The 27,363-nt window shown below is 32.6% G+C and overlaps 2 protein-coding genes and 1 long non-coding RNA gene across 5 annotated transcripts; all 3 read right to left on the bottom strand.

Annotated features, from left to right (window-relative positions):
• Nucleotides 1-2,297: 2,297 nt before the first annotated feature.
• LOC112766352 (beta-glucosidase 12) lies at nucleotides 2,298-7,923 on the bottom strand. 2 transcript variants are annotated; one of them, XM_025812253.3, is made up of 13 exons: nucleotides 7,721-7,923; nucleotides 7,573-7,642; nucleotides 5,317-5,375; nucleotides 5,142-5,217; nucleotides 4,971-5,048; nucleotides 4,771-4,858; nucleotides 4,296-4,551; nucleotides 4,068-4,183; nucleotides 3,518-3,735; nucleotides 3,264-3,295; nucleotides 3,093-3,195; nucleotides 2,880-2,988; nucleotides 2,298-2,786 (listed from the first exon to the last, which is right to left on the bottom strand). In XM_025812253.3, the coding sequence occupies exons 1-13, from the start codon at nucleotides 7,883-7,885 to the stop codon at nucleotides 2,591-2,593; spliced, it is 1,566 nt and encodes a 521-aa protein (XP_025668038.1). In that variant the 5' UTR covers nucleotides 7,886-7,923; the 3' UTR covers nucleotides 2,298-2,590. The 2 variants fall into 2 exon arrangements, 1 of the variants encoding a protein (XP_025668038.1); XR_003184268.3 differs by having other exon boundaries at nucleotides 2,703-2,786; nucleotides 3,093-3,185.
• Nucleotides 7,924-15,482: 7,559 nt separating this feature from the next.
• On the bottom strand, nucleotides 15,483-16,847 carry LOC112765514 (uncharacterized). Its single transcript, XR_003183803.3, has 2 exons — nucleotides 16,362-16,847; nucleotides 15,483-16,171 (listed from the first exon to the last, which is right to left on the bottom strand). It is a non-coding gene; the product is annotated as an uncharacterized lncRNA (long non-coding RNA).
• Nucleotides 16,848-17,940: 1,093 nt separating this feature from the next.
• On the bottom strand, nucleotides 17,941-25,968 carry LOC112767141 (auxin response factor 8). 2 transcript variants are annotated; one of them, XM_025813021.3, is made up of 16 exons: nucleotides 25,547-25,855; nucleotides 25,446-25,472; nucleotides 25,141-25,315; nucleotides 24,843-24,958; nucleotides 24,612-24,710; nucleotides 24,465-24,521; nucleotides 24,212-24,367; nucleotides 24,050-24,134; nucleotides 22,090-22,180; nucleotides 21,826-21,990; nucleotides 21,619-21,741; nucleotides 21,267-21,342; nucleotides 20,753-20,900; nucleotides 19,250-20,262; nucleotides 18,985-19,175; nucleotides 17,941-18,431 (listed from the first exon to the last, which is right to left on the bottom strand). In XM_025813021.3, the coding sequence occupies exons 3-16, from the start codon at nucleotides 25,184-25,186 to the stop codon at nucleotides 18,308-18,310; spliced, it is 2,490 nt and encodes an 829-aa protein (XP_025668806.1). In that variant the 5' UTR covers nucleotides 25,187-25,315; nucleotides 25,446-25,472; nucleotides 25,547-25,855; the 3' UTR covers nucleotides 17,941-18,307. The 2 variants fall into 2 exon arrangements, with proteins under 2 accessions (XP_025668806.1, XP_025668805.1); XM_025813020.3 differs by having other exon boundaries at nucleotides 25,141-25,472; nucleotides 25,547-25,968.
• Between the last annotated feature and the right edge of the window lie 1,395 nt (nucleotides 25,969-27,363).

Below are 27,363 nucleotides of genomic sequence, written 5' to 3'. Positions count from 1 at the left end.
TGCAAAAATGTGTTGCTTTGTCTACTACCGAGGCTGAGTTTATTGCCATTACCGAAGCGTGCAAGGAGATACTTTGGATGAAGAAATTTTTGAAAAAACTCGGGTTTACTCAAGAGAGGTATGCGTTGTTTTGTGATAGTCAAAGTGCTATACATCTTGGTAAAAATTCTACTTTTCATTCTCAATCCAAACATATTGATGTGAGGTATCACTGGACACGTGATGTTTTGGATGTTGAGTTGTTGGAACTTGAAAAGGTTCATACCTGATGAGAATGGTTCTGATATGATGACCAAGGCATTACCAAGATAGAAGTTTGAAGTTTGTTGCTTAATCGTCGGATTGGCGGTTACCTCCACATAGTCGTGAAGGGGAGATTTGTTGGGTTTTTGGGCTCCCTTCCTATGTGGAGAAAAAGCCAAAATATTAGTATCCAAATCCATGAATAGTTGAAGTGGTTGAGAGAGAGAGAAGTCATTTTGAAAGGAGAACACCAAACACTATAGAGAAGAGAAGAGAGAAAGTCATTTTCGCACATATACAAAGCTATCTTCATAAATTTATCGCTGCAAGTTCGTTAACCGTTGAATCGAGCTCAAATTTGGACAACATATTCTACACATCTGGTTCTTTGTTTTTACCGTTCAGATCTTCGATTCAATGTCTGTAGCTGGAGATATTGGCCATGCACAGCAGTTCTGTTTTTGTGGTATTTTCATCTTCTTGTTCTTGTTTTGTAAGCTTTGAAACTTAGGTTGTTTAGCTTGTTGTATGCACGTTTTGTGCAGTAATTTGTGACTCTCTTGTACCTTTTTTTCAATTATAGTAAAGCTATTTCCTGATCTTGATTGCTCGTGATTTTTACTTCTCTCATTGAGGAGGTTTTTCACATTAAAAATCTTGGTGTATTAGCTTGTTTTTAATTTCTGGTTTATGTGATTTTTCCACTGCTATTGAGTATTATTGTGCTAGTGTTAATACTTGTTGTGAGTGGATATTGTTGCTCCTCTAATTCAGGAAAGTAAGAATGATGTGTTTTATTCCTATCAATTTTCTCTTATGATTAACCCTCCGCCAGAACTCACTCCTCTTCTTCTTGCTGACTCGAAGGGTGTTCTTTATTCTAGAGCTTAGTTGTACAAGGTTATAAAATTCTTGAGCTTTTTTTATTCTTTAAATTACGCATGGTTGATGTACTCTTTTTTCTTTATTGAATTTTTTCCCAAGGGGTTTGGCTCATGGGGTTTCTTAGGGAGGCATAACCTGTATAGGCGGAGTATCATATAGTCTAATACCAATGTCAGTGAAACAATGTACTGTACAGATGTATCATATTCAACTTCAATGAAATTATAAAATTTCTGGTAAAAAAGATTAAATTTTATATTAATTATTGATAATTGTTAAATTATGTTCATACACACCAATATAATATTTATTGATATATCGATGAAATCATACACATAAATGTATAGATCATATATTAATTTGGGAACCACTTAGATAAAGATGTCAAAAACGTCTTTTTTTAAAGATATTTTTTAAAAATTAAAATTTAATACATATAATCAATTAAATTGTATTATTTTTATTAAAATTAGAATTTAGAATTTTTAAAATTAATATATATAATAAGAGTATTTTAGTCATTTTATATAATAGGAGTATTGTAGTCATTTTTTTATAAAAAATAATATTAATTTAGACGGATTCAAAATTTGATTCACTATTTTTCGGTCAAATTAATTTATCTGACATAATTTTGACAAAAATAACATAATTTAAGTGATTATATGTGTTAAATTTTAATTTAGATGTTTTCTGCGTGTTTAAGGGAGCATCTCCCTATTAATTTTAAACAAGACAATGCTCGATGCCTAGATCATATATTACTTTGAAGAAGCAGAAGGAAAAACCTTGCTGCTGCTATAGGTATGGATCGGAAGTCATTACTAAATGAGAGCTCAGTTCCTGGAAATTTCAGCGCTGTAAGGCAAAATTGAATTTGAAACAGATGATGATGTTGTGTATGTGCTTCTCAGGAATATGCATTGTGCAACAAAAAAAAAAAGATGTGGAAGAAGGGTCAGCTATAAAAAACTAAAAAAGTTGACTAGAAAAAAGAGGGTCAGAAAAGGCCTTAGTTATAGTTGGGTTGTGAATCGTGATTTGTGATTTGTGAATTTTGTCCTGAGTTTGAAATTTTCTGAATGGTGACAAGTGCATAACAAGATTCTATAGTTCTTTTTTCAAAAGGTTTCTTTCATAGAAATACATAGAAATCATAACAACCAAAAGAAGCAACACAACATTTGGCATTACAAACCCTGCTTACAAATATTGGCATGATAACCATTACTCACAGTAATCATAGTGGATATAAAAAATGTTATTCGCACACCAAAATCAGTCACTAAAATCAGCCACCAATATATTTGTGTATAAATAAATACATGTGTGGTTTAATTTATTTTTATGTGTATTTATATTTCAACATGTATTTTACACTTTGCTTGATTTTGATGTACACGTAGCATAGTCGAGTTGATATTTATCTAAGACACACATTATATATGAATTGTTCAAGTTCTTAGCGCGAATCACCACGTGTAGGTACTTCACGTTGTAGTAAATTCTTAAACCAAAGAGCTGACTGTTTTGGATGTCTTTTCAGGCCATTTTTGTAATCAGTAAAGTAGATTCCAAACCTCATAGTGTAGCCAGCATCCCATTCAAAGTTGTCAATAAATGACCATGCAAAATATCCTTTTACATTTACACCTTCCCTGAAATATGCAAAACCAACAAAATTAGGAGCACACTAAACATGTTTACAATTCAGTCAGCAAAAATAGTTTATCTGATATGATAGCACATACTTGATTGCAGTTTGAATATATTGTAGGTGACTATAATAGTAATCAATTCTTGTTTCGTCTGCAAGGGCTTCCTCAAGTGCAAGTGTTGGATCATCGAGTTCATCTATGCCTGCATAATTAACACATTGTTTCCATAAACATAAGGAAACAAATACTGTGTTAAAACTAAATGTGAACCAATAAAGAATCTTTTATTTTTTTTGTGTATATTACCATTTTCAGTGATGTAGATCCACGGATTGTTGTAATTCGATTTGAAATAGAACAAAAGGTCACGAATTCCTTTTGGATAAACTGACAACCAGTCTGAAGCACCCTGCAAATGTAGAGGCTAAGGTAACTGAATTTGAAGAATTGATATGCTGCTGCAAATCCATATATTACCTTTGGACCAATAGGTATTCCATCACACTCATCTGTCACATTAAAATGCATCTTGCATCAATAAACTAGAAAATAAAATATCTTGGATTCAGTGAGTGAGAGTTTTATTTTTCCTTAAAATCAAACTGATTAGAATTAATATATGTGCTAGAGAGAACAACAGCATCATTCTATCATTAACCTAAGATATGATAATTTTTCATTATGTATTAAAATTTATCTCATTAGTACTATCCACACAAACATGTTCTTACTTGTAAGAGTAACTAGAGAATCTGTAAGATAGCTAGGCTTGGCTTTACTTAGTTCTGGTGCATCAGCAGCATAATAGGAGGTGTAGTAGTTTAATCCAATAAAATCAAAGGACCCTCTTAAAATCCCTGATTGATATGAAGAGAACTTTGGCATCCTATTTCCCACCAGAAGCCGCATGGAACTTGGGTAGTCTCCTTTTGTTATTGGCTCCATAAACCTGAAATTTCATTAGTTGAATCAGCTCTCATGTGACAGTGAATTCATATGACAAAATAAGCTACAGCAGCATACAGTTGACAGTGAATTCAAATGACAAAAATTCTTGTGTTCTTGCTTTTATTCTAATTCACTAACTATATGTCATGTTAGTCTTCATTTTCTTCGTCACCTAATTTTATATTACATCTTTATTTTTTTTAACCATGAAGTTCATCGGACGTTTAACCAACAGATTAGAGCAAGAAGCATATAAGAATTTCTCAGTGGCAAGATCCTGTAGTAAAATTCACAAATGAGTCCTTTTTTTTCTCTCTCATTAAGAATTTATACCATCCAACCATGAAATCAAGGGCTCTCTGTGCAGCATGATGATCCAATTCTGTATCATGTAATGGCACCATCCAGAAACAAAACAGTGCTATCCCTATTAAGCCCTTCTGAGATGCCTATGTACACAAAGGAAAGTAAGGTTTTGCTTCCAATATTACTCTAAACTAGTTCATAGAGATCCATTCATTTTGTCAATTGAAAGTTTCTTATAAAAATGTGTAACAAAACCTGATACTTAGTCTTATAGATGTTAACAGCAGCTGCATGAGCTAGTAGCAGATGGTGTGCCACCATATAGGGCTCAGTGCCTGAATCTCCACCGGTGCAGCTAAGGTTCTGCCAGGCTGAACATCTTCCTGGTGCATACTTTCCTGTTGCATAGCCATGATAGCTGAAGGTCCACGGCTCGTTGATCGTAATCCAATGCTTCACTCTATCACCAAACTGCTTAAAGCAAACCTCAGCATAGTCCTGGAAGTCATTCCTACAGGAAAGAGTGAGACTGGTGCGTTTGGTTTGTATTTTGGCTTTCTGTTTTCATTTTCGGTATTTTTTGTTTCCAAAATTTTGTAAAGAAAATGCAGAAAACATGAGATGAAACAATCCTAAAAACAGAAAATGAAAATACAAACCAAACATACTTAATGTTCAAGACATGTTGACTAATACTTTGACTAGTTAGGAATTAGGAGATGTAAATTACACTATCTCAGGGCTTAAAAAGCCTCCATATTCATCTTCTAAAGCCTGAGGAAGGTCCCAATGAAAAATTGTCACAAAGGGTTGAATATCTGCATTGAGTTACCAACAAAGAAAGACATTATGCTTAAATTACTCCTAAGAGAAACAAAAACCAATTACTAATATCTTAGCTTTGCAACATATTTGATTAATGATGATGACCTTTGGCTAGCAGCTCATTGATGAGGTTATTATAATAATTTACTCCTTCCTTGTTAACACCTCCATTAAGCCTTCCCTCTGAAATTAGCCAATGCATCACATTTAGTTAGCTTTGATAACAAATTTAACAGAGTGCAAAATTGGAAGTTTCTCTAGTGTCATGTTTCTTACTTGGGAGTATTCTGGACCAAGAGATTGAGAATCTATAAGCATCCATGTTCATATCCTTCATGGCCTCAACATCTTCCTGCATAATCAATACTTTCTTCAGAAGAATCACAATTATGCTTGCTTAATATCTCTGTTCTTCAGTTATTACAGTGTAATAATGTTTGTGTTACAGCACCTTATAATGATGATATTCATCAGCAGCTACATCTCCATTACTTCCGTCTTGTATCTTACCTGTCATGAATCAAGCATAATGTAGTAATTTATAAGGGTTAACCACCAAAAACACCCCGAATTATTCAAACAGGACAAAAATGCACTTGAATTTTACTATCAACAAAAATGTTTTTAAATAATTTAAAAACGCGACAAAAATGTCCAACAGTAAATATATATTTTCAAAAAATGTCTTAGAGATTGAATTTTGATAAGATATTTTGTAAGAATAATTAAAAAAATGAGATATTATTATTTTTAAAATTTGGTAATTTTTCTAAGTATATATTTTTTGTGATTTTTTAAAAGTATTATTAGTTATTAACAAAAAATTACAAAAAATATATACTTAATGAAAAATCACTAAATTTTAAGAATAATAATATCTTATTTTTTTAATCATTCTTGCAAAATATTGTATCAAAATTCAATCTCTAATGTATTTCTTGAAATACATATTTAATGTTAGATAATCTTGCAAAAAAACTAACATTAAACATGTATTTCAGTATTTCTCAAAAAATACATTAGAGATTGAATGTTGATGCGATTTTTTGCAAGCATGATTAGAAAAATGAGATATTATTATTCTTAAAATTTAGTAATTTTTCGCTTAGTATATATTGTTTTGTGATTTTTTAAAAGTATTATTGGTTGTTAACAAAAAAATTATAAAAATAATATATACTTAACAAAAAATCACAAAATTTTAAGTATAATAATATCTTATTTTTATAATCATGCTTGTAAAAAATTGCATCAAAATTCAATCTCTAAGGTATTTTTTTTAAAATATATATTTATTGTTGGGTATTTTTGTTGTGTTTTGAAATTATTTAAAGACATTTTTGTCGATAGTAAAATTCAAGTGTATTTTTGTCGGCATTTAAATAATTTGGGGGCATTTTTTGTAGTTAACTCTGATTTATAATTTACCATATGAAAAATGAAATTCATAACACCCCAAATTTAATTTACCTTTTCATATAAAGAAAAAATAAAACACTTTTTTAATTTAATTTTTCCACAATTTTTAGAAAACAATTTTTCCTTTTGAACTTTTAAAGTAGAAAATGGAACTCATAATTAGGGGTGAAAAAAGATTAAGCAGCCTGCTAGGAGCTTGCAGTTTGGTTTGTGTTTAATCTGACCTGTTATAAAATAGTCATAAACTTAAATTTTTATAAAATCTTTAATATGTTAACAGGTTAGGTTCAGATTTACTAATTGGTCTTATTGGCCTGTCAGGCCTGCTTGAACCTCTTAAAACATAATTAAATATATAAATAATTTTTTATTATTAACAAAATTATAAAATATTTTAAATTTATTATATTTTATTATAAATATTTTTATATATTTTAAATACTTTTTTTTTACCAAAGATAGGAGGTTCCAATCCGCAACCTCTTAATTGAGTATGGAGAGACTATGCCATTTAAGCTATAACTCATTGGCATATTTTAAATACTTTAAAAGTTCAAAAATTTTTATAAATAATATTTTTATTTTTATAAAAAAAAGTTATCCGACCTTTTAACAGGCTTCACACCATGTCAAATTTAATACTTTAAAAAGAATCTATAACAGACTACAAACTCAAGCTAATTAATTACATAACAGACTAAGTTGGTTAAAAAACAAAACTTGACCTGACCTATTTCCACTCTTACTCATAATCGAGACCACTGTTATCACTTATCAAGTGCTAAATAAATTACTTCCTTTCCCAAGTTGTCTCGATTTCGAGCAAATCATAACTCCAAAATTATGGAGAAAAATAGATTAAGACCGGCGCGTCAATAGATTCAAACTCAAACTATTTTAAAAGTTTAAATTTGTTAATAAATCATGCTCAAGTTTACAAATGTATCCAACTAGGCTATAAACATATTAAGTTATAAATAAATATAGAAATATATTTTTCGTAATAAAAGTTTATTAAAACGTTAAATTTAGTAAATTTAATTATAAATACTTTTACCTATTTTAAATAATTTGAAAATTTAAATATTGTTGTAAATATAAATTTGGACTATTCCTATAAATAGTTTTTTTTACCAAAATAAGAAAAATAATTTTTCTAATATTTCTTTTTCAAAACAGAAAATATAAAGACTCTTCACCCTAAACAAAATAATAATTTTTGTCTCCCTAACAAAAAGACCTGAACTTAGAAGACTGAACTCAAAGAAATAGATTAAAACTTAGAAACCTGGATATTTATGAGTGAAAGTATCCCATATACTTGGTTCTCTGCCACCTTCATCTGCTGCACCTTCCACCTGAAAATTTGCATAAAAAGACAGCTTAATTCATAGTTCATGGCAACATGATACAATTATTATGGGAAAAGAGAATACCTGGTAAGAAGAAGCTGCTGCCCCGAAAATGAAACCATGTGGAAAAGCTGAACGGTTGAGATATGCATTAGTAATATCGCTGTTGAATATGGCTGCAACTTCATTGAGTGTAAAAGTAAGAAACAGTGTAACACTTAAGAAATGATGAACACTGAAGAATGCCATAGTGACCGATCTGTTTTGACACACGTAGCTTGTTGAGGCCGTTATATAAAGTAAGTTTGACGCACGTGCTTTAATTCCAATTACACTTTAAGTATCTACAGGTCCCAACCACTTAGATCTTTTTATTAGTGTGTGACTGTGTGGGATATTTTTTTCTGATATTTGAGATAGAAATAATGTCGGCAAGTCTTTGTCAACTTCAACTCCTTCCAAGTGCTTAAGGACTCGCTCAAAATCTCAAACAGTTAGACTTTCTAAGTGCTTGTGTTTTTTGCTATTTTTTTGTCTGTTTTTTTAGAGAGAAGAATGTTTGAACGCATTAGAATTTATTGTTTTTAGTCAAGAGACTGAAAATATATTATTAAATTATTGAGGAGTGCTACACATATAAGTTATTTTTGTTTACAAGTCTTATAAGTTGGGCCTAACACATGCGTTACAGAAGAAGAAGTAAAAGAAGAAGAAGAAGAAGCAGAAGAAGAAGAAGAAGCGTGAATATAAATGACTTGTATGATTTGTATAGAAAAGCGTTTTCTCTTTAATTTGCCTTTGATCTCCTTCTGTTTTTTTTTATTTTTACGGTTTCTGAAATCAAGTTTTGAAATTGTTTTGAAGATGATGAAACTTCAGAAATACACTCGAACGATTACAAAAATATACCCAAACGATTATAGAAATACATCCAAAGGATTACAGAAATACATCCAAACAGTTACAGAAATAAACCAAACGATTACAGAAATAACCCAAACGATTACAGAAATATACTCAAAGGATTTAAGAAATACACCCAAAGGATTTAAGAATTACACCCAATATAGGGAGAGACAGTATATTTCTTCTTGAAATCAATACACCCAAAGAATTACAAAAATACACCCAAAGAATTTAAGAAATACACCCAAAATTCGTTGAAGTACACCTTATGCATAATTCAGAACTCTTTCTCTTTTTCCTCCTCATCTTCTGCTGCTGCTTCTTTTTCTTCAAAAACGATTTCAGAGCTTGATGTCAAAAAATAATGGAAACCGAGAATAACGAAGAAAGAAAATAAAGAGAAAAACACGTAAATAAAGAAGAAGAACAGGAAGAGGAAGAAGAACGTGTAGCAAAAAGAAGAAGGAGAAAGAGAAGGCAAGAAACGTACCTTGAATAATGTTTCTTAGTTTTTTCTGGTGATTTTGATGAAGGAAAAAGAGAAAACGAAAAGAGGAGAAGAAATTTCAATAAAAAAAAGAGGGAGGAAGAGAAGCAAAAGAGACACAGAGAAAGAAAAAGAAGAAGAGGAAGAGGAAGAGGAAGCACGGAGAAAGAAGAAGAAGAAAAAGAGGCACAAAAAAAACGTGAAACGGCGTGTTTATAAATGACTTGTATGATATAGAAAATTACTTGTATGTGCAGAATTACTCTAAATTATTATACTAAAAAAAATAAATCATAATTAAAAATAATAGTAAAAAACAATCAATTCTAATAATTATTAAGCATTTTTAAAAAAAAAAATAACGGTGATTATTATCCTTCCTAAATAATATTTATGTGTGTGTTTGGATTACAGTTTGCAAATGGGAGTTTGCATAAAATTGATTTTGCAAAATTGATTTTGATGATAAGTAAGTTTGGGTTAACGTGATTTATGTTTGACAATCTCTATATCAAAATTAATATAGTAGTTTCTTGAAGTTAAGATGCTCTTACTGCTTTTTTTTTGTGACTGAAATAAATTAAACAAACAAAAACAAAACAAACAAAATAAGGAACTGCCTAAATAGAGGGATAGTCCCGTTCAAGACTACTCTTAAACTCCTCCCAAGGTGAAAGAAGCTCCACATGCGAAAGTTGTAACTTCATCGCCATCTTTGTCATAGTATCTGCCACCCTGTTTGCATCTCTCATAATCAAACGAAAGTCAACCCGTCAATTCCAATGCATGATATCTCTTATTTTGAGCACCAGTGGATCAATAAACCCAAAATCATCTTGAGTAACAAGATTAAATGCTTCCACACAATCTGTCTCACAAATAACATCTCATTGACTTACTGCTTTAAAGATCTATGAGAATAATCGTCACATATTTTTTTAAAAGTTTAATTTTGACACACTGTTAATATAAAAACGTTTTATACAATTGTTTAATCATATCTATTCATTTGGATAACTATTCACATAATTAATGTAAAAAATAATTATCTTTATTAGTGTGACGACATGTTAAACGACATGTAAAAATTAAATTAAATTTATTTTTTAATTTCTAAAGTTTGTAGAATATTAGGAGTAGATTTTATGTTCTTCGGTCGACTAAACTAACAAAAAAAATATAGCCCATATATACATGCTAATGAAAATGTTAACTTGTCAACTAGTTGAAACTATCAAACTTTGATGGCAATATAGCATTTTTTTCAAATGAGTCTTTGGGATTTTGGGACAGCATTGAACCAACACTCGAACAAACAACACCATTGACCCGTTCACCATGTTTCTCGGTTCATGGTCCTTGGCCTCTTGACCTTATTTTGTTTATGCATCATGTTAGAAACAAGAGACTGAATCGGAGGAAGGATTTGTATATTATTAAATGTGATCAAGTTGTCTATTCAAGTTGTGTGGAATGATATAATATAGAAGGGTATTTATAGGGACTAAGAGAATCCTAATAATAAAGACGTAATATTTTATAATAAATATTCAGATATGCTAAATAATGCTAATTGATCCTAATTGATTCTAATTATATTCTAACATCTCCTCAAACTCAAGTGAAACATATTTAAAACAACGAAATAAAGAGAAAAAAAACTGCATAAATTGATAAAACGGATGCAGACGGAACTGCCGGAAGGAAGCGCAGACGGAACTGCCGCTTGTCTGAAGGAAGGGCAGACGGAACTGGCAGAAAAAAACGCAGACGGAACTGCCACGAGAGAACACAGACGGAACTGTCACGAGAGAACGTAGAGAGAGCGAAAACTTTATGATTTATTCATGAGAATAGGTAAGCAGCGGATGACAATGATGTTTGATCATTCAACTCAAAAAAATACAAGACAGAAAATAAGTTAGTCGATGAGGTGAAAAAGCATCAAAAGAATGACAAAAGGGAGAAAAAAATGCAAAAAAGTATGGTGATTTCACCACAAGGAAAACAACCTATCCTCTTCGAGGAGGATACCATGGCTCTGATACCATGTTAGAAACAAGAAACTGAACTGGAGGAAGGATTTGTATATTATTGAGTGTGATCAAGTTGTCTATTCAAGTTGTGTGGAATGATACAATATAGAAGGGTATTTATAGGGACTAAGAGAATCCTAATAATAAAGACGTAACTTATAATAAATATTCAGATATGCTAAATAATGCTAATCGATCCTAATTGATCCTAATTATATTCTAACATATCATAAGAACATCACTTTTGTTCACGGTTTCACTGGCAATCTCTACAAAGCTCTCTGTGACAAAGGAATCCACACCTATGCTTCTCAAGGCAATTCACAAGTCCAAGATTGCCATCATTGTACTCTCTCCTAACTATGCTGCTTCTTCTTTTTGCTTAGAGGAGCTGGTCCATATATCCTTCACTGCATCAAGGGAAACAGTCGCTTGGTTTTGCCGGTTTTCTATGAGGTGGATCCTTCTGATGTACGTCATCTAAAAGCAGTTTTGGAGAGGCAATAGCTAAGCATGAGAACAGATACAAAGATGACATGAACAAGAAGGTGGACAAATGGAAAGAGGCTCTGCATCAAGTGGCTAATTTTTCAGGCTATCATTTCAAATACAGGTACCTCACCTTCTTAAATTTGTTTCAAATTGAAATGAGTGCCAGAACTTAGACATTTTTGTGTGTATGCAACCACATGTATATTAACTAGTCTAGATTGGGCAGGGAAGGATATGAACACAAGTTTATCGGAAATATTGTGGAAAACATCTCAAAAAGGATTAGACGACATGCAGCTTTGCCTGTTGCTGATCATCCAGTTGGATTGGAGTCCCCAGTGTTAGCGGTAGCTTCACAAGCATTGCTACATGGCCAGTAAATATCATCATTTTTTGTCAACACTTAGCCAACAATAATTTGTATCCATATTTATAGATATTTTGCATACAAAAAGTATATAATTTACACTTATATTTATTAAAGTTTTGCACATATAAATTAATATATTTTGCAATATAATTTGCACCCACATTTCTCAGAATTTGCACACATAAATTAATAAAATGATAATTTAGTGTTTGTGCTGCCCAAATGATGGCAAAAAATAGTAAAAGTTACTGGCCTTCAAGAGTTTCTAGTAGCTTCACTTCTAGATGTTGAATCTAATGCTGCGATTCACATGGTTGGTATTCATGGAATTGGTGGAATAGAAAAAGCAACACTTGTTCTTGCCGTCTATAACTTGATTGCGATGCTGACAATTTTGAAGGCATGTGCTTTTCTTGAAACTGTGAGAGAAAATTAAAATAAATATGGTTTAATACATCTTCTTTGTAAGAAGGAAAGAGCCTACATAGTAGGTGTTAAAGAAGGAATTTCAGAGGTACAACATAGACTCTGCCAAAAGAAAGTTCTTTTAGTTTTAGATGATATTGATGATCCTGAACAGTTGAGCAATTGCTGAAAAACCTGATTGGTTTGGTCGTGGTACACAAGACAAATATTTACCGACACTTCATGGCATTGAAATGACATATGAGATACAAGGTTTGAATGAAAAAGAGTCCTTAAATTTGCTTAATTGGAAAGCTTTTAAAACAAATATTGTTAACTCAAGGTACACAAATATTTTAACCCGTGCAGTAACTTATGCTTTTGGACTTCCATTGGCTTTGGAGGTAATAGGTTCTAACTTGTTTGAAAAAAATTTAGAAAAGTGGGAATCTGCATTGGATCACTATAAAAAAATTCTTGATAATAAAATACGCAAGATACTTTAGATAAGCTTTGATGTTTTGGGAAAAGAAGAGCAGAATGTTTTTCTAGATATTGCTTATTGTTTTAAAGGATATACATTAATGAAAGTTACAAATATACTTCAAGTTTATTATAGGAGGTGTATAAAATATCATATTGGAGTGTTAGTTGAAAATTCTCTCATAAAGATCAATTGGTGTGATAATAGAGTGACAATGCATGATTTTTACAAAGGACATGAGCAAAGAAATTGTTCTAGAAAAGTCACCAGAAATACCTGAAAAGCGTGATAGATTATGGTTTTGTGAAGACATAGTAAAAGTTTTAGGAAACAATTAAGTAAGTAATAAATTTAATTTCTCTACGTAAGTTTGTTAAAGATTTTATTTGCACACGTGTTTTAATTAATTTATATTTTTATTCTATCTTAAAAGGGACTAGTGCCATTAAAATCATGTATCTAGAATTTTCTTTATTTAACAGGGAAGTGAAATGGGATGGAAAGACCTTCAAAGAGATGCAAAATCTCAAAAAACTTATCATAAAAAAGGTTAATTTTATTACACTTCCAATTATCTTTCAAACAGTTTAAGAATATTGGAATGGTGGAGATATCCTTCAAAGTATTTTTCATATGATTTTCAACCAAAAGATCTCTTCATACTCAAGTTACCTGAGTACCACCATATGTCTCTCAAGTTGAATAGGTTATCCAAGACAAATGTACTAAATTCATTTTTATGATATTGCATGTTATTAAATTTGAGGTTCATTTGATTGACTCTTCTTTTTTTGTTTTCAGAAGTTTGTGAGCATAAAACTAAAAGTATTAAATTTCGATTACAGTAATTTTTTGAAAGAGATATTTGATGTGGCTAATTTTCAAACTTTACAAGAATTTTTTTTTAAAGATGGTGAGAATTTAGTCACGGTTCACAGTTCAGTTAATTTATTAAATAAATTGAATGCGGAAGATTGCAACAAGCTACAAAGCTTTTCACTTGCTATCAAATTTCCCTTACTGGAAAAATTCTTTCTATTTGGTTGTTCAAGCCTTAAATGGAAAATTCTTTCTATCTAAAAAAATTCTTACCGGAAAACTTTTCAGAAATTTCAGAAGTAACGAAAAATCTTAAATGGCTTTATTTGGAGGGCATTGGCATAAAAGATTTATCATGTTCATTTCGTAATCTTTCTGGATTGTTGCTTTTGGAAATGAGGAAAAATGAAATGTGTAATAGGGTTGTACATGATTTAGTTAATCCAAAATCCAAACTTGTTTTTTGGTTAACCAAAAATTTAATTTTAGTTAATCAACCAAATTGATTTTATATGATAAAACTGGTTAATAACCACATTATTCTTGTACCACATTACATTTTGAAAACGGATGGAATCATGGGGAGTTTTCTTATGATGCAAGACAACGTCACAAGTCCTACTACAAAAAGGTTCCAAGTGAATCAATTGCAAAAGAGACTAGAATGCACGGATTCAAGCAAAAGAGTAGTTTCATGCATGATATTCATTCACTGATCCTTACTGAATGACAGGACTAATTATAATGATGATCATGCTCTCAATGATATTGCCTAACCATAAGAAACATCCCTTGCTCCTTGAATCATGTATGGGTTTGTGGACATTGCTGTTTCTAACACTTCTGACTAAGTAAGAATGCATTGCTGTTTACTTCATTCAATGTGTGAAATGAAAGTATTAGGTCAAGGAATAGAGATGACTATTCATTCAATATGGTGCTGAATTTGTACAGAATAGTTGAACAATTCTGTGTGCTGAACCTCCTAAGCTTCTTTGTAAATAGTTGAAGTTGTGGACAGCCAGAAATTTCAAGTAACTGAAGATTTGGCAACATATCAATGTTTATAGGAAGTTCCTTTAGATTTGAGCAACATTTCAACACTAAAACCTCAAGGCTACTGAAATTGAATATACAAGGCAATTCTTATATTGCGGTCTCTTCCACCTTAAGAATTCTCAAATTTTCCATTTCTCCCAACAATTCTGGAAACTTCTCAAGTTGACAACAACCGTTAAGAGCAATGCATCCTAAAGATGGCAACTTTAGGACACTAGGTAAGTTCTTCAGCTCAGTGCACCTTTCAACACCTAAATAAACAAGTTTATCAAGTGATCCAATAGATTCATGAATATCAACCAAACTTTCCTATTAGGACTTCTCTTGTATTTATCCAACGCAGATTCCCATTGGTGAATGCTTCGACCACACATATCAGAGCCTAATTCTGGCTTGTATTTTCTGACATTCGCAAGAAAACTCACATATCAAAATTGATTACATAGTGTGTTATAAACAGCTTTTGCAATAGTTGTTTTACCAATTCCACCAATGCCATAAATTCCAACCATTCTAACATCATCAGATCCAGGTTCTAACAGTGAGTATACTTCTGATACACGAGCTTGGAGTCCAACAGGGTGTCTAGCTACATTTAGCGGAATGCGATTCAACTTTTGGGATACTTCATCCACTACTTTAGCTATATGTGTATGATTTGATCAATGTATCAATAAATATTATATTGGTGTGTATGAACGTAATTTAACAATTATCAATAGTTAATATAGAATTCAATAATTTTTTCAGAAATTTTGTAATTTCATTGAAATTGAATATGATGCATCTAAATAGTACATTGTTCCATTGAAATTGGTATAGACTATATGGATACTCGGCTTATGCAGATCATACCTCCTTAAAAAATCCCTATAGACTAAATCCAATAGAGAAAAAAGAGTATCAACCATGGATAATTATTCAAGGAATAATAAAAAATAACTCAACAATTTTTATAACTAAACTCTAGAATAAAGAACACCCTTGAAGTTGGCAAGAAGAAGAAGAGTGAGTTCCGGCGGAGGGCTGATCATAACCAAAAACGTAGAATTTGAAGAAGAACCGATCTTTGCCAAAAAATCAGCACATGAATTTCCTTCCCTCATGATATGATAGATAGTGACGTCCCAGTCAAGAAGCATGAACTGATGAATTTCTTCAACAATGTGTGCGAGTTCTGGAAAGTCTTCGGCATTATCATGAATAATCTTCAGAGCCACCATGCAATCACTTTCACATTCCACCTTTCTGTACCCAGATTGCCATGGCAACCACAAACCATGCCGGATAGCTATTAGTTCCGCTTCAGCAAAGCCAATATAGCTGACAAATCCGGCGATACAGTTGCCATCTTGATCTCTAAGCAAGCCGCCACATCTGCTCTTCCTGGATTTCCTCTTGAACTTCCATCCACATTGAATTTGATGGCCCCTTCCGACAGTGAAACCCAACTAACTACTGAACTAGCATCCTTTGCCTACAATTACAAACACAGTAAAACGTCAAACTAAACATAACCAAAAGAAAATTTTAGAAATAATTCACTGAATATTTTATAAAAGAACATAGTTCTCCAACATACTCAATCAAATTTAAAATCACACGTTAACATAACCAGATATATGGAATATTCAAAGTGCTATTATAATCTTGCAATGAGGGACAACCTTATCGTGTGAGCAGACGACAAAAGCTAAACTGAGGTGATAGAACTTGATGAAGAGTGTGAACCACAGAGAAGAAGAGAAAGGTTGAATTAGTGAATGAATGTAGTTGAATTGATTGAACTGAATCTCGTTTACATTCTGCACACTTAATGCTATATATACTACTATATGTTGCAGATGTCAAAAGAGACAATATATCTAACTTTAACAGAATCTTTACTTGTCTAACTAACTTTTTATCCTTAAGTTTATTATGGGGAATGCGTGGGAATTTTGCACTTCAAGTGATGTCGGTTGGTTTGAGACTGAAATGTGATAATAGTTTTATGAATTTCGTATACCAGGGCCTTCCTAATATTCAGAAATGCTATTATAACTTTGCAGAGGGTCAACCTTATTGTGTGCAGACGACAAAAGCTAAACTGAAGTGATAGAAGAAGAGAAACGTTGAATTAGTGAATGAGAGTTTTAGCTTAAGACTGTTGGAAAGAGACTAATGATGAATCTTGTCCTTTTTAGGTTCGTGGCAGCTGGAGATTAAGACGCGTGAAGAGACTTGACTCAATAAATAACCGTTCTTGTGTTGTAAAGTACCGGGAGAGACTTGACTCAATTCTGGATGTATTCTGTTGTAAATAGCGTGTTCTAAAGTATTGAAATAAATTTTAAAGTTTTTTTATATATGTTTAATGTCTTTGTGCCTAGGATTGTTATACAGGTTTTTATAGAATTTTTTTGTTTACTACGTTTCAGGTGTTATACGAAGCCTTTTGGAATCCTGTAAATTAGCCTGTTGAAGCTATCATTTGATCTTCACCCACTATGAAACACACTCATCAATCATCAAAGGAATCCCGTAAATTAGATTTAGTATGTTTTATTTTTAAATATTTTTTAGTTGAATTTTTTATATTTTTAGACGCATGTATTTTATGTATATTTCTTTTTTATTATTGGCTAATTAGTTGACTGAATTACTATTAATTTTTTTTATTTTTTCTTTCAAAAAGTGCAGTTGACTAAATTCTTTTTCATTAAAGGACTCGTGATTTGGTATTACAAATTAATATAGAGTTTTAGTACGCTTTAATTATAAAAAAGAAAAAACGTCTATATATAGAGTTTTAGATAGTTAAACAACTAATTAAATTCTTTTTAAAAAAATAACTTAAATAATAAATACTTATATTAAAAATAACTTATAAATAAATTATTTTGTGTTTGATTTTTTAATTTTAAAAGTATTTATTTTAAAATAAAATAAAAATAAAAAATTTTTTATTATAAAAAAATATTTTTTTAACTTTTCTATAAGTACTAAAATAATTTTTTTAAAAACTACAATTTAATTTTAAAAATTGTACCAAAAATTAATATTATACCTTTTCATAAGTTAGAAGTTAGAAAAAAAATAACTTATGAACGGACCTAAGAGTCTAGAACTCACACCAAATAGAGTAGCACTTAAAAGTGATCCTTTGTGTAAAAAAAAAAGTGATCCTTTGAAGACCATTCAACTATAAAATCTAAACCCAGCTGTAAGACACTCAACTGGGATGCAATGCCACACAAATAAACATGAAACAACTTTTCAGCACTGTCTACATTACTTTCTACAATACATTAGCTCATGCAAGAGTGGAACCAAATAGTACAATACACTGATAACACTACATTTCTAGCTTTCAGTGCACAAGTTACAAACTAGTAGAACAAATGCTTGTCCTAAAGATTCTTTTGATTAAACAAAAATAGTTTATCCTAAGTTTCTCATCATAATTCTTAAAACCTTACCAATTCTCCAAGTAATAAGGACGATAAAAGTGGAATAGATAAATAATACAGAACATATCTGGATATGCAAGTTCTGGTCTAAAAGTAGTGCTCAAACATGTAATACTTAAAGTCATGACCATGGGAATTGAAGGGATACAGTTTTCAACATATCAGTATTCGCCTATCGATGGTAGGCCAGGAACACCGTCACGAGACTCTACGGCTTGTTCTCCCATCTTCTGAATATCCTCAGGTGAAAGTATTTTGATATACCAAACATTGTTGACAAATGATCTATAAGAGTCCACATACCAAAAAAGAAAAAATGTCAACAAACGTGAAATAAATAAGGTTTAAAAATACTGCCAGTGTTGGTTTTGGTGCTTACTAAAATTGATTTGGATTCAAATATTTCAAAAAACATTTCGTTTAAGCCCCTATCATAATCATAATTTTGTTGGGTCTTAATCCCCAATACTAGTAATATTCTATATTTGTTTGTCTCTAAAATATTTATGGTAATTTGGTTTGGATAATATTATCATAGTAGCAAATTATCATAACCTTTTGTGGACAAAATCAAATTATTTTTCAAAATGTATTAACTTATATGATATCAAAACAGGAATCTTATAGGGGTCAAAACCAATTTTTTCTTTTTCTGTTTTGAAATGTTTGGATTGAAACCAAAAGGAAATTTCATTGCAAACATAACCAAGATTTACAATATTTACAAGGACCAAAACCTTTTTAAAGACAATAAAAAGAATATTGCATGTTTTGCTAAGGTGAAGGGTTGTGGATATAATAAGGCAAATTCATTCAGTAAATATGAAGTTGTACTTACTCCCATGGATCGTCCCCAAGGAGAAGAATATCATTCTCCCTGTCGACGAATACAAGCTGCCAGCCTGATCTAAGAGGGTCTTCTAACTTCCCCTCAATTCCAAACATCTGAGCCAACTCTTCTCTCAGTTCATGATAGCTGCTGAACCGGGAGATGTCAAGTGAGCGCCCAACTGACCCTGATTTATAAACCTGTGGGAATACAAAACTATATTATAAAATTACTCGAAAAGCAGCAGTTAACAGTAATAGTATATGACTCAAACCTTGACAAATGTTGGTGTCTGGTTTTGGGGGTCAACTTGTCCCGCACTTTGCATTAACTCGGATGAATCTTGCATGCAACCATATAGAGGGCCCTGGAATCCAGAATCCCCTAACGGCATTGTTGAAGCATCGGTATCAGCAGATGAAGTTGTGTAATGGGGAACAGTGGTGGGGAGTAGAAGACCAGATGAATCGATATTGACTCCAAAGAGAGTCGGGTTCTGAGCATCTGAATTACGATGTGGTGATGCCACTGCAATATCTTTTCCAGAATATTGCACGTGTGACATTGAGTTGCTGAAAGCATTGACCTGAAGAGGTGTATACTTTGGGGGCCATGATTGTTGGGGCAACTGTTCGGTTGGTATAGACTGACCACCTCTAGATAGATTCAAGAGATTGCTGCTCCCTTCAGGGCAAAGTGAACCAAGCATGTTCTGTCCTGGCGAACCTGATCCTTCAAACTTCATGCTGCCATCTACAAACTCAGGTTTCGAGTACGATGGTGAAGGCAAGCTAGAGTGTTGCCTTTGGTGGAGCTGGTCACCTTGAACTAAAAGTGCATCCTGATAAGTGTGCTGCTGATGCTGATGCTGCTGCTGCGCATGGTCTTCTCGGTTGTTCGATTTCTGAAAGAGCTGCTGAGACAAGTTCTCTGTCAATACCGGGGCTTGTTGCTGCAAGATATTAGAAGTCACTGATTGCTGAATTGTTTGCTGCTGCTGAAGCTGGATAGGAGTGTTGACATTTCCTGGTTGCTGGAGATAATTGAAAGGCTGTTGGAAATTCATCATTTGTTGCCTCAAGAGTTCTCCACTCCCCATGTTTTGCAAACCAGCTGCCAACATTGCTTGGTATTGCTGATTGTGATCATTTCCAAGCAAAGCCGGATCAAGCCTCTGCTGCATCCATGGCAGCATGCCGACAGTTTGAAAATTGAGGGAATTCAGACCTTGGTCGCCAGCTCCACCTCTCAGCCACATTAGCCCATTAGTTGCATCATCTCTGCCATCTGTAACACGATATTTTATTAAAAAAGAGACATATAAGTGTACTTAACCAACCACATCCACTTCTTATATTGGCATGGTTGGAGACTCTAGGGCAATTAAGTAAATATGAACAAAGAGTTCCCCTTCTGCATGAAGAATATCGAAAATCTAATTGGCCTAATTTGAGTTACATCTAAATCATTTGACGGCACATAATGGAGTTTTCAACATTCAATTTTAACTATTTTCATTAGAAGATACATTGACAAGGGAAAAAAAATTGTGGGGCTGCGAAGGATCGGGAAAATTTTTGTTTTAGGAAACAAGGAAAAAGGGAATATGTAACTATAAAAAAAAAACATTGCAAAATCTTATCAAATTGTCTTTTCTCTCTAATATGAAACAATATCTGTTCTTTAATCCATGGCATTAATGTCACATTATACAATGTACATCATAATTAGGTGGAAGACGCTTTTAAAAAACTAAGTACTGAAATAAAACTAGTACCAAGAAAAGATGAGGTGCCGGGATGCCATGGACGTTTCAATCTGAGTGGGAATAGTGATGGATACATTGGGAATGTTGTTAAAGGCTCAATTTCCCATAATGATACTCGTGGCTGCCTATCTCCTGCTGTGGATTCATCCCAACCAACCTACAAAGGTAAAGAACAAAGAAAAACTTACTCATGAAGTTGCTAGCTTAGGAGATTTAAACATCAGATGAAGTGAAGGAAACTTTTTAAGACATGGAACACATATTTGAAGCTTTGTGCCAATTGAATCCTGTCCTTATCTTTCCTGACTGAGATATTTAACCTTGTATTTAGTTAAACATGTTCTTAATAATAACAAATGGCTGCAAAAGAAGAAAGCTGCAGTACCATAACCAGATATAACATCTGCACCTTTACAATTCTTTTAAGTTATATTTGCAAAATGGCATTAACTTCGATTCAATAACAGAATACATTGCATGAAATGCTGCCTAGTTTTATGCATTAGATTGTGGTCTTATATACCTTTACAGATCGCCAATGAGAATTTGGCCATCGAACTGGATCCAAGTCACTTATTCCAGTTATTGTACCCATGTACCTGCAAAAAAAAAATGTGACTACAGCCTAAGTAAAAGCAAAATAGAATGGTGCCACACTGCAAAAGTGAATTCTACCACCTTTTGGTGAAATCACCAAATTTTACTTTGTTTGTCTGTTACCATGATGAAAATATCTATAAGCATATTCATGCGTAGTACCAAACTAACAGAGCATAGCATTCAGTTTAAGTTACTCCTTCTGTATCATACATTCAACTATATCTGTCCTAGCAAAAGAATAAAATAAAATAAATATATTTGATTGTTGTAAGTACCTCCGGACACTTGATTCTTCAGTCTCGAAAAGCATCCTGAAACGCATACCAACAGAAACACGGGTATGGTATACAGCTTTGATATACTTTGAAAGTGGTATGACAAACTCGGATGGACTAGCCCTGCGCATGATAAAACTGTCAAAATAAGCATTGTAATTTCTAATAGGATGGTTCAGAAGATGAAACGTATACTAAATTCACAACCTTGGATTATAGAACACTGTGAAACAACTATTAGTTGCTGCAGCATGGGCAGCAGCTGCCAGAAGGCCAATATGCATACTGTCACTGGATAGAACTGACGAAGGCATTACAGTTTGTGGTCTATTGGCACGACGTATTCCCAAAAGAAGCTGATTCTTTTCGTTCCTAAAAATGAAAATGCAGAGAGATTAGAGAAAAACAATAAACAAACTCTCTGTAGCATCCAAGGGAAAATTATGTTGCCAAAAAGGTAAAAGGGAACACCATATGAAAAGCACAGAATCTCCTGCCACAAGTCTTTTGGCACTAACAAATACACTCCAGCCAGTAGTAAGAAGGTGCCTCTTTGGCTGCCCTGAAATGATATGCAAGCAACAGACACATCACCTTAATTGTTTTACTAATTTATGTAGTCACTACAAGCCTGCTTGCTTAAACAATAAATCAAGTACTATCAAATATCAAAAGAGGATTGGTAGAAAGAAATTTCTGTTACAAGGTACAAAACAAATGTATACTTCAATGGCAGAGACCCAGCATAGACTGGAGACCAAATATTTGGAACAACCTTTTCAGAAGCCAACGTTCTTAGTTAAAAGGTACTTTAGCTGGCTGCCATGTTTACTAAAGGTCCGATTTTAATGGGGTAAAAGAATGTGTATGAAATTGAGGGAATATACAGATGTCCCAGCAATGCAGCATATTTGGATGTATTTATCAAAGTAAATAGTTGGTTTTGCTACATTATTTTATTGTAAATAAATCCCTTTGGTCCCACACTAAGATAATGTAGCAATGTCCGGTTCGAAGAGAAGGGGAAAACCAAAATCATTACATTGCTAAGCTCTATCCATACACAGCCTTTTACACTCCAGAAAACATCATAACAATTTGGACTTAATCCCCTTGTGTACAAGGGAAGATCAACTTTCTTAATAGTACAATACTACAATTTGATTTCCTATTGGATGACAATCAGTAGGAGACTGTAATTTCTTACCGTAGTGTTAAAATCTCGGAAATATACATTTCAGCTTGGGTCACAGATCACTTAAATTAGATATTATTTATGTTCTTCACAGGATGTGTTCAGCATTCTAGAGAAACCTAATTGATTCACCACATCATTTGCACATAATAGATCTATATTTGATAAAACAGGGATAGTCACTATTAACTTGTTTTAGTAATCTAAACTCACAAGAGTTTTAAGAGTTACATGAGAGTTTAACAACCAAGATTCTAAGATCAACTGATGTGCTAATTGATAAGTTTGAAGCTTATGCATTTTCCATACACAACCACAAAATTCATGATCATAAGCAATATATATCTTAAATCATTTAAGATATACCATAGCTAGTGACATTAACGTGCTTAGTTGCATCAAGATTCTAGCTCCCCTACTCTAAAATTGAAATTTCTAATGTGTATTCTGGGGTAATCAATGCAACTATACACCCAAGTCAGTACAGCATAAATTTCATACATGCTAAAAAAGCATGTATTGGTTTGCCAGCATGTCTTTTGGGGAGCAAACAGGCCCTATCCTATATAAGATTAAAGAAATTTTTTTATTTTATTTTAAGAAAGGCAAGACATTAAAGCAAATCATGTAACTATCACTTAATAGGAAACATGTGAATCAGGATGACAAACTAGCACACAAGAAGATTCAGATAACCTTGAAAACCTCCTATCTATGCTTTCAGCAGATATTTCAATTTTTTAAGGGTAAAGTATACTTTTTATCTCTAATGTTTGTGATTTTCTTCAAAAATACCCCTAACGGTTAATTTCATACAATTTTGTCCCTAACGTTTTTACTTTGTTGAATTTTATCCCTAAGGTTTTCGATTTGTGTCAAAGCTATCCCTAGATGTTTTCAATTTTGTTCCTGACATTTTTGATGGAGTTAATGTTCAGGGGTAATTTTGACACAAATTGAAAACATTAGAGACAAAATTGAATGAAACTAAACGTTATGGATATTTTTTAAGAAAAGCACAAACGTTAGGGACAAAAAACATACTTTACCTATTTTTTAATCATGCTACTATGCTAGCTTTATTGTTATACAGAAACAGGGAAAATCCACAAATGAAAATGGTAGAAGTATAAAATAGCAAGCCATTGCAGTCAAAGGAACAAGAACTACTGCTATGATCCTCTTCGACATAAAGAAATTCATGTGATAAAATAACAAAATAACACAGACTCTTACCTCTAAAAATATGACGAAATTTCCACTCAACATCATGGAGATCCCTAGCAATTAATTCTTGAGCAGGCGGTTGCTGTGAGAAATCCTGTACAATCCAAACAGAAGAGAAATGCATCTATATTCTACCAGAGTAAAACACAAAGGAAATACAATGGATACTACCAGCGGAGGGAAAACTTTCTCAGCTGCACGACGAGGAACGGAAAACCCTCCATGTGTGCTGGTGTCACTAGCCGTTAAGGTCTTGCAAAAATAATTCGAGGGCTGCTTACTTGGAACTCCCAATTCCATGGGAAGAAAGGTATCCTTCTGCTCTTGCTACAAGCAATGTATAACCAAAAGCAAAAACTTCAACTCTAGAGATATAAAACAGCCTATTACAAACAAAACAAGTTGTCAAAGACGGAAAAAATACCGGAGTCAACGGCTGCAGTGTCATTTGGGCATAAACTTCATCTGTTTCAACATCTGCCTGGAAAATTAATGCATACCCTAGTTGACTGAGTTTACTCTAATGAGGCAAAGGCAACTCAACTATCATTACTAAAGATATAATACCGACATGCATCGTAACATTGTGAAGTTGGCAAATCAATTGGGGCGGCAAGCTCGGGTAATTTGGTATGTGGCCATCAACTTCTCGGTTAGTTGTGGCAGCAACCTAGAATCATTGTTCAGATACATGTTCAGTTCAATGTTGATTCATATGCATAATCAACCACAACAAAGTTAATGTACCTTCCGAAGAAGGAAAAATGCACGATACCGAAACAATCAATGAAGTATAAAGCACCTGCTCACTATGACCCTGAGGGAAGTAAACCACACGAGTCCCTGCAGTTGGTAGGGACACCAATGGACCCGCACATGCATGCCATAGCTCAGAATTCAAGCATTTCTTCTCCCCTCCTATCAATCAAGTTATAACCAAAAAAAAAAAAGAAAGAGAAAAAGGGAAACACTCACAGTGGCATTGAAACAAACACAAAAGGGGCATTGAAAGAGACTCATAATATTTGGATGCTAAAATTTCAATTTTTTTTTTCACTATGCAAAAGAGAGAGAGAAAGAGAAATGCAATGAATAGATACCTTCATGTTGTCCCTGCTGAGGCAACCCTGATGTTGAAAGCTTCATATCAAGCTTTACCCTTTTCCCTCCTTTTGAAGACAAAGTGTTCAGCAATCACATAAACACACATGGAACCCTAACTCATTTCCACCATCACCACCCTCAAATTCTCGCAAACCCTTTACATTCCTCCCACTTGCCAATGCACCCCATCCCCACAAAAAACACACATCACTCAGCAATGGGATCCATAAAACACAACACCATCACCAATTCACCATAGTACTTATATAACTAAAAAAAGGAAGCTAGAACCAACAACTACCTAGAAGAGAATCAATTCAACCCTTCCCTGCAAAAGGGGGCTATTATATTAGTCTTTGCAACAAAACATTTCAATCAAACAAAGGCATGGAACATGATGACCTATGAGCTGAACACAATTGAGAATTAACCAAGCTGCACCACCACCAACTGCATCAAAAAGGTTGGTAACATGTTGTTCAAGATCTCCATGAAAGGAACAGAAATAGTAAAAGAACAAAAAAAGCAAAAAAAAAAAAAAAAAAAAAGAAGGAAGAAAGATAATAAAGCAGGAATATATGAATGAAATGAATGAAAGGGTTGCAAGAATAGCAAGTAGCAGCGGCAAAAAACAGCAAGTGAATGAAAGTGTGTTGAATGAAGTAAAGTCCCTCTTTTGTGGTTTATCTATCACTGAGACACACACCCCACAATACTGAAGAAGAGATTTTTTATTATTTTTATTATTTTTATTATTTTTGGGTTTGAAAAATAGAACAGTGACGAGTGAGAGTGAGAGAGTGAGAGAGAGAAGAGAGAGAGAGAAAGTAAAAGGAGGGTCTTTGCCATATATAAGGGGGTCCCGACCAAGCTGGACATGGGTGCAGAGGAGAGAGAAAGTGAGGAGAGAGAAACCTCAGTGAACAGATAAAGACCGGTAGATCTTCCGTACAAGTTAATCGTAGCCGTTGGTTTATGTCTGATGTGACAGCAGGCATGTGCCACCATCCTTCAGTGGTCGTTGTCAGAGTATGGAGTATTATGAAGGTGAGAAAAAATAAATAAATATAAAATTACCAGAAATAAATAATAAGATAATAATATTGTAGTATTTTAATGGAAATAAAAATATGTGTAGGAAATAAGAGAGGGAAGGAGAGAGCGCGTGCTGATTGATTGTGTGAGGCGTAATAAGTAGCAAGAAAAAGTTAAAAGCAAATAGATTGTCATTGATGGATATGCATACCTTCTTTTTATTTTTTATTATTGTTTTTTTCTACTCTTTTATATATTGCAGATTCACTATTTCATTTTCACCACCACCCCCCAAAAGAAAGAAAAAACTCATTATTCACTTGTGTATTTTTTTGGTGAAAATAGAAAGAAAGAAAAAAGATGGAAAGAAAAAAAGAAAATGAAAAAAAAATTAAGAAAATGAAAATGAAAATGAAAAACCACATCTCATCAGGCCCACATTAACTTTTCTCCCCAAGTTTGGAATAAAAAGCTTGTACAATAATATTCCAAATCAATTTTTAAAAAATTTTTGGTCGAATATTTTAATTTTTAATAAATTTTAATTATTAAATTAATTTTTAATTTTTTTATTTTATTAGATAATTAGTATTTATTATTATTCAATAAAAATAAAACAATTTTTAAAATTTTCGTATTAATTTATTTATATAGACAAACAATCTAATGTAAAAATTGATTTATTTAACAAAATAAAAATTTGAAAACTCATTTGGTAATTAAAATTTATTGAAGTCTAAAAGATCTAACTAAAATTTTTTTAAAAACTAGTTTAAAATATTACTCTTACTTGTATTTTATATAATACATATTTTTTAATTTTATACTATTTTAGCCTCCTCTTCTTTTATTTTCTTTTCAACTACATATATTTTTCCCTTTGATTTTTGCTCATATTATTTTTTTATTTTCTCTTTTCTGATTTTCTTTTGTCATCCAAATATAGTGTTAATTTTTTTTTGTTAAATACTAAATTGGTCTCCTACGTTTAGATTTAATCTTGTTTTGATCCTTAAATTTTAAAATATTCTATTTGAATAAAAAAAAATTATTTAACTTTAATATAGTCCTGCCACGAAGCCAATATTAAATAATTAACGAAACTCAGGTTTTAGATATAAAAAACTTATATGACCAAATTCTTTGGTTGTCAAGAAAAACTCCCGTAGTAGAGATGACGATGG

The sequence above is a fragment of the Arachis hypogaea genome, chromosome 17, assembly GCF_003086295.3.
Source record: "Arachis hypogaea cultivar Tifrunner chromosome 17, arahy.Tifrunner.gnm2.J5K5, whole genome shotgun sequence".
Taxonomy (NCBI): domain Eukaryota; kingdom Viridiplantae; phylum Streptophyta; class Magnoliopsida; order Fabales; family Fabaceae; genus Arachis; species Arachis hypogaea.
This window is presented reverse-complemented; position numbering and strand designations above follow the sequence as displayed.